General features: G+C 36.1%; 1 protein-coding gene across 2 annotated transcripts in view; it reads right to left on the minus strand.

Annotated features, from left to right (window-relative positions):
* LOC107567417 (protein FAM172A) overlaps positions 1–8,346 on the minus strand; it is a 162,980-nt gene extending 154,634 nt beyond the window's left edge. For both annotated transcript variants that reach the window (XM_016253091.1, XM_016253092.1), the window contains exons 1-2: positions 8,274–8,346; positions 6,922–7,113 (exon numbers count right to left, since the gene is read on the minus strand). In XM_016253091.1, coding sequence (XP_016108577.1) covers positions 6,922–7,074 — 153 coding nt within the window. In that variant the 5' untranslated portion in view covers positions 7,075–7,113; positions 8,274–8,346. The remainder of the gene's footprint in view (positions 1–6,921; positions 7,114–8,273) is intronic.
* Between the last annotated feature and the right edge of the window lie 447 nt (positions 8,347–8,793).

Here is an 8,793-nt window from a genome sequence, read left to right on the forward strand (position 1 = left end):
GAGCTTTGCCACCACATAAATAATTTTAATATATACGTAGGTAGAAAACACTTATTTAAAATTATAACACTATTTCACAATATTGCTGTTTTTACTGCATTTTTGATCATTGAATGCAGGCTTGGTGGACATAATAGGCTTTCAAAAACATTTAAAAATAATAATAAAATAAAAATTACCAACCCTATTTTAACTTTTGAATGGTACTGTATGTTGGTGGATATGTTTCATCATATAGGTACATAGAAAAGTTAATTCATGTAATACAATAATTTTTTATGTAAATCCACATTTCAAATGTTAATTTATTCACTTATTTGCCAAGTAGCTTAGTAAAAACCAAAAAGGATATATACAATGAGATGGACATTATTACAAAATGAACCCAAACAAGGGGGTATGGACATTGACACAAAGTTTAAATATTGCGCATTGTTTTACATAAGAATAAGAATAAAGGTTTTAGAAAATATAGTTCAACAATGTATGCAATACACAAGCATTCCTTTCCGAACATCCTGTAGTCAGAAAAAGAGAAGGGATAGGGAAAAGAAAAAATCCTGCAACTGTATATTACAGATAAGTAAAATAAGATTGGATGGGATAACAGGGATGAAGAAAACTGAATAAAGTAGGGAACGAGTGAGTGAACCTGCGAGGGAGAGGGAGGAAAGGGAGGGAGGGAGAGGTGTTGGAAGAGTTGCAGTATATTTATTGCCTCTGTCAAGAGCTCGTTTTCACTCATGCTTCCTGAGAGCCACTAGAGGGAAAAAGATCTCAAGCTTCCTGCATCAGAGAGACAGAGAGAGAAAAATCCTCTCACCTTTCCAGTCACGTCCTCACGTTAGCCTCGGCTACATTTTGGCTGGGTCAATGTCAGAGTAACTGCAGGCTTAAACAAGATGCTCTGAGTGAGCAATCAATCCGGCTCTGTCAGAGAGAGCGCGACTGAGACGAGAGCAGAGGGGGGTGCTCATATGAGGTTAAATCAGCCATTTGAAAATATTGCATCAATCAATACATTCATACACACCAGGCACGTGTCCTCGTCCTTGCATAAACACCGAGCTAGTTTAGGCCAGTGGTGGACAGACACGTGACCAGTTTTAGGGGTCACAGATCACCCACAACTCTGGTTTACAGTACTCGAATTCCGACCTTGCAATACGAGTGAAGTCAAAATCCCACAGTCTTTCGTTTCTCCAGCTTTTTCTTGCTCTCTCCTGCTTCTGACAGGTCACAAGCTAATGATTCTGCTACCATGATGCAACAGGCAGAGCTGTGGGCTGTCAGGAGTTAACTCATGAAGGAATAAGCTGTCATTAAGCAAGCTTGCTTTCTTTCTCAAACACACACACACACACACACAAGTTCATACGCATTCACTCTCTCGGCAACCCAGCTGTCACACTCCGGCCCTGTTTCCCAGCGCTGCCACGGCGGACTTCTGTGGACGCCCATAGTCTGTCACATGCTCGCCGCTGTGGGAATAATGCACAATCTTCTCTTACACAGTGGCACGTAGTCAGTGGTGTGTGACCAGCTAAACTTCTACACACATGCAACAGCTGGATCAGCAGTTATTGCGTTTATCTTAAAAAAGTTGTATTAATGGTCATGTAATTTTTCATTCTTTTCATTACAAAACATTAACATTTATACCAGCCCCAAACTTTTATACTTTTGAATGGCATATTATTATTTTATATTCTGAAATTACATAAACACACTACCAGTCAAAAGTTTTTAAACAGTACAATTTTTAATGTTTTTAAAGAAGTCTCTTTTGTTCACCAAACCTGCATTTATTTGATCCAAAGTACAGCAAAACAGTACAATTTTGAAATATGTTTACTATTTAAAATAACAGTTTACTATTTGAATGTATTTTAAAATGTAATTTATTCCTGTGATTTCAAAGCTGAACTTTTAGCATCATTACTCATTCCCTGATCCTTAATATTCTGATTTGCTGCTCAAAAAAGCATTTAGTATTATTATTATGTTCAGGTTTCTTTTATTAATAGAACATTCAGAAGAACAGGATTTATGTCTTTATCATCACTTTTGATCAATTCAAAGAATCCTGAAAAAAATTTACTCAACTGTTTTAAATATTGATCATAACAATATAATAATAATAATAAATATTAATAATTGTTTCTTGAACAGCAAATCAGCATATTAGAATAATTTCTGAAGGATCATGTGACACTGAAGACTGGAGTAAAGATGCTAAAAATGTAGCTGTGATAACAGGAATAAATTATATTTAAAAAAATATTTTAAAGAAAATTGATATTTTTAAAAGTTAAAAAATTTCACAGTGTGCATGCTTTTGCTGTATTTTGGATCAAATAAATGCAGGCTTGGTGAGCAGAAGATAATTCTTCAAAAACATTAGAAATCTTACAGTTCAAACCCCCCCCCCCCCCAAAAAAAAAAAATTCAGATAAATGCTGATCTTTGGATCTTTCTATTCATCAAAGAATCCTGAAAAAAATTTACTCAACTGTTTTAAATATTGATCATAACAATATAATAATAATAATAAATATTAATAATTGTTTCTTGAACAGCAAATCAGCATATTAGAATAATTTCTGAAGGATCATGTGACACTGAAGACTGGAGTAAAGATGCTAAAAATGTAGCTGTGATAACAGGAATAAATTATATTTAAAAAAATATTTTAAAGAAAATTGATATTTTTAAAAGTTAAAAAATTTCACAGTGTGCATGCTTTTGCTGTATTTTGGATCAAATAAATGCAGGCTTGGTGAGCAGAAGATAATTCTTCAAAAACATTAGAAATCTTACAGTTCAAAAATTTTGGACTTGTGTATATATTTGCTACTTGATTTTGAACTAAACTTTGAAGAGTGCTTGATTACAGTTTTCTCTCTCTTATTTTCTGATTTCAAAACCATTCTGATCTGGCTTCAAAAACTTTAATTGTTTGAGTTGTCTCTGACAATGTGCTAATAAAGACAATGAAATGACGTGTGGTTTCCCATACTTGGAATTTGCGCTTTGCATTTCACCCATCCAAGTGCACACACACACAGCAGTGAGTAGTGAACAAACACGCACACACACTGTGAACACACACCTGGAACAGTGGGCAGCCAATGCTGCGGCGCCCAGGGAGCAGTTGGGGGTTCGGTGCCTTGCTCAAGGGTCTTACCTCAGTCGTGGTATTGAAGGTGAGAGCGCTGGTTATTTACTCCCCCCACCAACAATCCCTGCTGGACCTGAGACTCGAACCCGTGACCTTCGGGTTTCAAGTCCAACTCTCTATCCATTAGGCCACGACTGCCCACTAAAGTGCCCACATCAAAACTGTGAGCAACTCAGAATCAACCTTCTTATTTCTATACAATAATCTTTAATAAAGCTTCACAGGACAGATCAGGGAGCAATGAAATCTGTTTGTAAGCACATAACCAATTCCCATCAGAATAACACATCTCACAGGCTAAAAGAACAAACTGATCTCGGATCAGAGCGTATTCGGCACATGGCCTCAGGTGGCCTTGTTTATCACAGAGGAAATCACAAACCCGGAGCCGTCACTTGAAGAATCAGACAGCGCATCCGCACACCTTCAGCAATTCAGATATTGCAAAGTGACAGCCACATTCTCTCTGTCATACTGATATACACGCAACAAACTCTGGAATCTCTCTTCCTGTAAATGCTATTATGATGATGTCACTGCAAAGCTGGGGTCATTATTTAGCATGATAAATGGTCGGCAGAGCACAACATGCATTCTTTCCGTCTAACCCGTCACAGTACGCCCCCAGAACGCACCTCTTCGCAAATGCAATAAGCCACTCACACACACCTACAAGCAAACTCGCCTTCCCTGAACGTCTTTTCCCGGCACTGTACGAAAAGTGACTTTGCCTGCAGACATCAGTGTGGCAGTGTGTGTGTGTTTTATGACATTTAGATGGAAGAGCGAGGGAGATCTCCCTTAAGTCAATTTGAACGCATGGGCCGATGAAATTACACAGGTAGCGGCGGGCGGCGTGACAAACGACTAGCCGCAATGGACAGAAATAACTCCACTCGGGGATACGTCCTCCGACAGAGAAAAGAAATGAAAATCGAAATTACAGTTTACAGTACACACGTAACAGCAAAATAGCTCCTTTTGTTGGGTAAATAAATATCTATGGATTGGAGAGAGTAAAGAGGGATACAGAGGAGAAAATAGAGATAGATACAGCAGTTGCTCAGACTACAAGCATGTGATAACACTTTCAGTAATGTTAAAATCTACTGGCCCAGTCAGACCAGAAGTTCAGATATTTACACACCCTGCCAATATCTTTACACACCAAACCACATTCATTTTTAATAATATAAACTAGAATAATATAGAAACAAGTATTTTTAATGTGTATAAAATACACAAACAAAAAAAACTTCATTATGTTTTAAATTCATAATACAAACATAAAAATATGCACTACTGGTCAAAAGTTTTGAATAATTAAGATCATTTAAGTCTCTTATGCTCAACAACGCTGCATTTATTTGATTGAAGATAGAGTAAGAACTAGGGGTGGGAATTGCAGGGCACCTCACGATACGAATCACAATACATGGCTCACGATATGATAATATCATGATACAGTGATTTTTGCAGTAATTGAAATATTGCTAGACAATTCTATAATGATACATTACAATAAATGGCTAACTATGAAAACAAAATGCCTGTGAAAAGGTTAAGTGCAACTTTTCTCTTTTTATTCAGTCTAAACTGTTAGAAAACAGCACTGTAAAAAGTTATGTAAATCAAATTTAACTTAAGTAAATTAATAATTTTATTCCTGGACTTATTAAAAGCTCACACTTTTCTTTGTGTAAACCAACACATTTAACTGCTTATCAACTTTTTTATATACAGTGATGGCCAAAATGATTAGAACACTAGTATTTTCACCAGCTAAAAATGGTTTCAAGTCAGTTATTTCTAACTTTTGAAGTAGTGTGTCAGTAGGAAATATAAATGTACATTTCCAAACATTAATTTTCCCATTAATTGTAATAATCCAGTGAGATTTTTGTTTGCACAAGGAGTTTGGAAAGAAGTCGAAAATGACACGTCCACATTTTTTTAGATGCTGGGAGCAGGGAAAACTATTTAGAGTGCCTTATTGTATTAATTAAAATCGATATTTTATCGATATTTTGTCCCACCACAAGTAAGAACAGTAAGTAACATTGTGAAGTATTATTACAATTTACAATATTTTTTACATTTTATTCCATTTTAAAGTGTAATTTATTCCTGTGATGGCAAAGCGGAATTTTTTACATCATTAAAGGGTTAGTTCACCCAAAAATGAAAATTAGCCCATAAATTACTCACCCTCAAGTCATCCTAAGTGCATATGACTTTGTTCTTTCAGACGAATCCAGTCGGAGTTATATTAAAAATTGTCTTCGATCTTTCAAGCTGTTTAATGCCACTCAGCGGGTGTTGCATGCATCAGTCCAAAATAAGTTAAATAAAAAGCACCCATCCATAAAAAAAGAGTGTCTCACACGGCTCCGGGCGGTGAACAAAGGCCTCCTGTAGCGAATCGATGCATTTATGAAGAAATAAAAAATATCCATATTCAAATATCCAAAAAATAAGAAAAATATCCATATTCAAAACAAGCACTTTAATGTAGCTTGCACCAACAGTTGTACACGGAAGCAGCTCCGGGCGGATGACATATGAAGGTCGGCTTTGCGCATGCATCGCTCAGAAGTGACGAATGCGGAAGCGCAGCGGAGAGATCAAAACAAAACACCGGTCACTTATTAGAAGTACAAAACGAGGATTTGTAAAGAAGAATGTCGGATGATTTCGATATAAGTCAAGAGGAGACTGGTTTTCCTTTGCTAAAGTAAGGAAACTTTGCTTCCTTTGCTCCTGTTAACAAACGGTGGTTTTCACGAGACTCACCGGCGCATGCGCAGCGCTGACCTCATACGTCATGCTCCCGGAGCTGCTTCCGTGTACAACTGTTGGTGCAAGCTACATTAAAGTGCTTGTTTTGAATATGGATATTTTTCTTATTTTTTGGATATTTGAATATGGATATTTTTTATTTCTTCATAAATGCATCGATTCGCTACAGGAGGTCTTTGTTCACCCCCCGGAGCCGTGTGAGACACTTTTTTTAATGGATGTGCGCTTTTTATTTAACTTCTTTTGGACTGATGCATGCAACACCCGCTGAGTGGCATTTAACAGCTTGAAAGATCAAAGACAATATAACTCCGACTGGATTAGTCTGAAAGAAGAAAGTCCTATACACCTAGGATGACTTGAGGGCAAGTAGTTAATGGGCTAATTTTCATTTTTGGGTGAACTAACCCTTTAACTGTTTTCAACATTGACAATAAAAAACATTACTAATAAATGGGCACCAATAATTGATAATAAACAGCATCAAATCAGTATATTTGAATGATTTCTGAAGGATCATGTGATACTAAAGACTGCTGAAAATTCAGCTTTGCTATCACAGGAATAAATTACATTTTATAATTTATCAAAACAGAAAATATTTCAAAATAATTTTAATAATATTTCAGAATATTATTGTTTTTATTGCATAACTTATTTCTGAAATATTAATTTAAAAAAAAGAGTATGTATGTATGTTATTAAAATTTTGCTGGAATTGGAACTTAAATTTGCCACATTTTTACTTGATTGACATCTGATCTCAGAACAAGATAATCTGGATAAATAAACTATATAGCCAACACACACCCAACACAACACATATGCAATAAATTATTTTACAACAAAAAGTGAGAGTAACTATGTATGCATCATGCTTAAATACTTCCCTTCGGTAAAAAAAATTAATAAAAAAATTAAGACGACAAAATAAGACCCACCTCTTTGGCGCGGTTAATGAAGGGTATCTGCGTCCCACTGTTGAGGTCTTCATTAATGATGAGGCGCCGAGCCCACTGGCCTGCCCTTACCACTCCACTGCCCTGGATGAGAACCATGATCTTCTCTGGGTTAGTGAGGGCATCCTCGCTCATGTAAATAAAGCTTTTTGGTTCATCCTCAGTTGCATCAACCTGAAGGAATATAAATATTACAATTAGCTCCAAACTGAGATGCCATTCGCCAGTTACGACAGGGCACAAGATTACAGCCAATGAAATCTTCAGTTTGATAATTTCATTTTTATATTGAACATACTTAGGGCACTTCAAACAAGAGTTCACACTACATTCCAAAATGCTACAGTAAATGAAGCAGTTTATAACTAAGTAAAACTAGAAACCTAACATCCATCATCATTTAGTCGAACTCGGCAAACTCTGTGAACCCCGATCCGATTATAAAAGATGTTTTTGTGTTGTTTGTGCGACTCCTCAATCCCCTGATGTGTGTCAACAACTATATTTACTCTTATTAAAGTGGGGCAGGACACTCTCAGAAACAGCGGAGTGAGTCAGAGCCTGGAATCATTTCTAATGAACGGCGCTCAATGCCGAAAACATCAACTGCTGTCTGTCTGCATCTGATGACTTCATTACATTGCAACAAATCCATCTTGACATTTACATGGTGTATGCTTCCTGTGTGCTGATAAGTTATGTGGCAAACTCTAAGATGAGCATAAAATCATACGCTTAGAAATAACACAATGCATTTTGTCTCTACTCTTCTTTCAAATAGACTTTGATAAATGGATTAAGCATTAAATGCAGTTGGTCACAGGTAGCTTTGCCCATGAAACTCTCTGAAAGACAATACAGACTCCAAGAACATCATTTGGTAAATACTCTCCACAAATAAAACAGCTCATAAAAGCCTGTGCCTGCATTGTTCAGGTGATTTATGGAGAGAAATTTACAGTGCTTTTAAAAGGACATAAATTCTATGTCTACCAAGTGCAAACACCCGCTATCAAAAATGATGTGTAGTTTAATGATACGCCTCTTAAAAAGTGTACTAGAAATCATAACATTATTGCTCATATGAATGCAGTGACCACACCTCAGGAATCTCCTTGAGCGTACGCAATTTTGCCATCAGAACAAATGCAATTTTCTCCTTTAGAGTTGAGAAGTGTTGAAGAATATCTTTCTAAAACTTAGTTTTCACACAATAAAGACCATTGTAATCTTATAGAATGCCAAGCGCAACTGCATCAATGTTCGCAATAATTCTGTTTAGATTCAAATTGTGGGCATCTAAAGTATTAAGGAGGGAAAAAGACATTACTTACAGGGAGGATCTCCTTCTTCAGGTTGCAGTCGTTCTCCAAGCGTTCATAAACATACTTTGTAATGATCTACAGGAGACAAGAGAGAAATCCTTATACATCTTTCAAACAAACTTACAAACATATCTTCCAATTGTTTTGAAACTAAAATATACTGTAACTCCAGATGGACCATTTAGAAAAAAAAAGCACAGAAGGGAGTTATTAAAGAATATTAGATGGACCCTATTCATATTTCTGGGGTTCTTAGAAGAAATCGGGTAATCTTAGTAGTGAACAGAAACTACTCGGAAATTGGGTAACACTTAATTTTAAGGTGTCTTTGTTACACGTACTTACTATTATAATAACAGTAAATTATTAATAATTACATGCAAGTAGCCCTAAGCCAAACCCTAACCATATAGTATGTGCATGTAGTTAATTAATATTACTCAGTACTTAAATGTATAATTACACTGTAACAATGACACCTTAAAATAAAGTGTAACCAGAAATTGCGAATACATTTCACAAATAATTG

Source organism: Sinocyclocheilus grahami, unplaced genomic scaffold (genome assembly GCF_001515645.1).
Source record: "Sinocyclocheilus grahami isolate Dianchi unplaced genomic scaffold, SAMN03320097.WGS_v1.1 scaffold1157.1, whole genome shotgun sequence".
In the NCBI taxonomy this organism is placed as follows: Eukaryota; Metazoa; Chordata; class Actinopteri; order Cypriniformes; family Cyprinidae; genus Sinocyclocheilus; species Sinocyclocheilus grahami.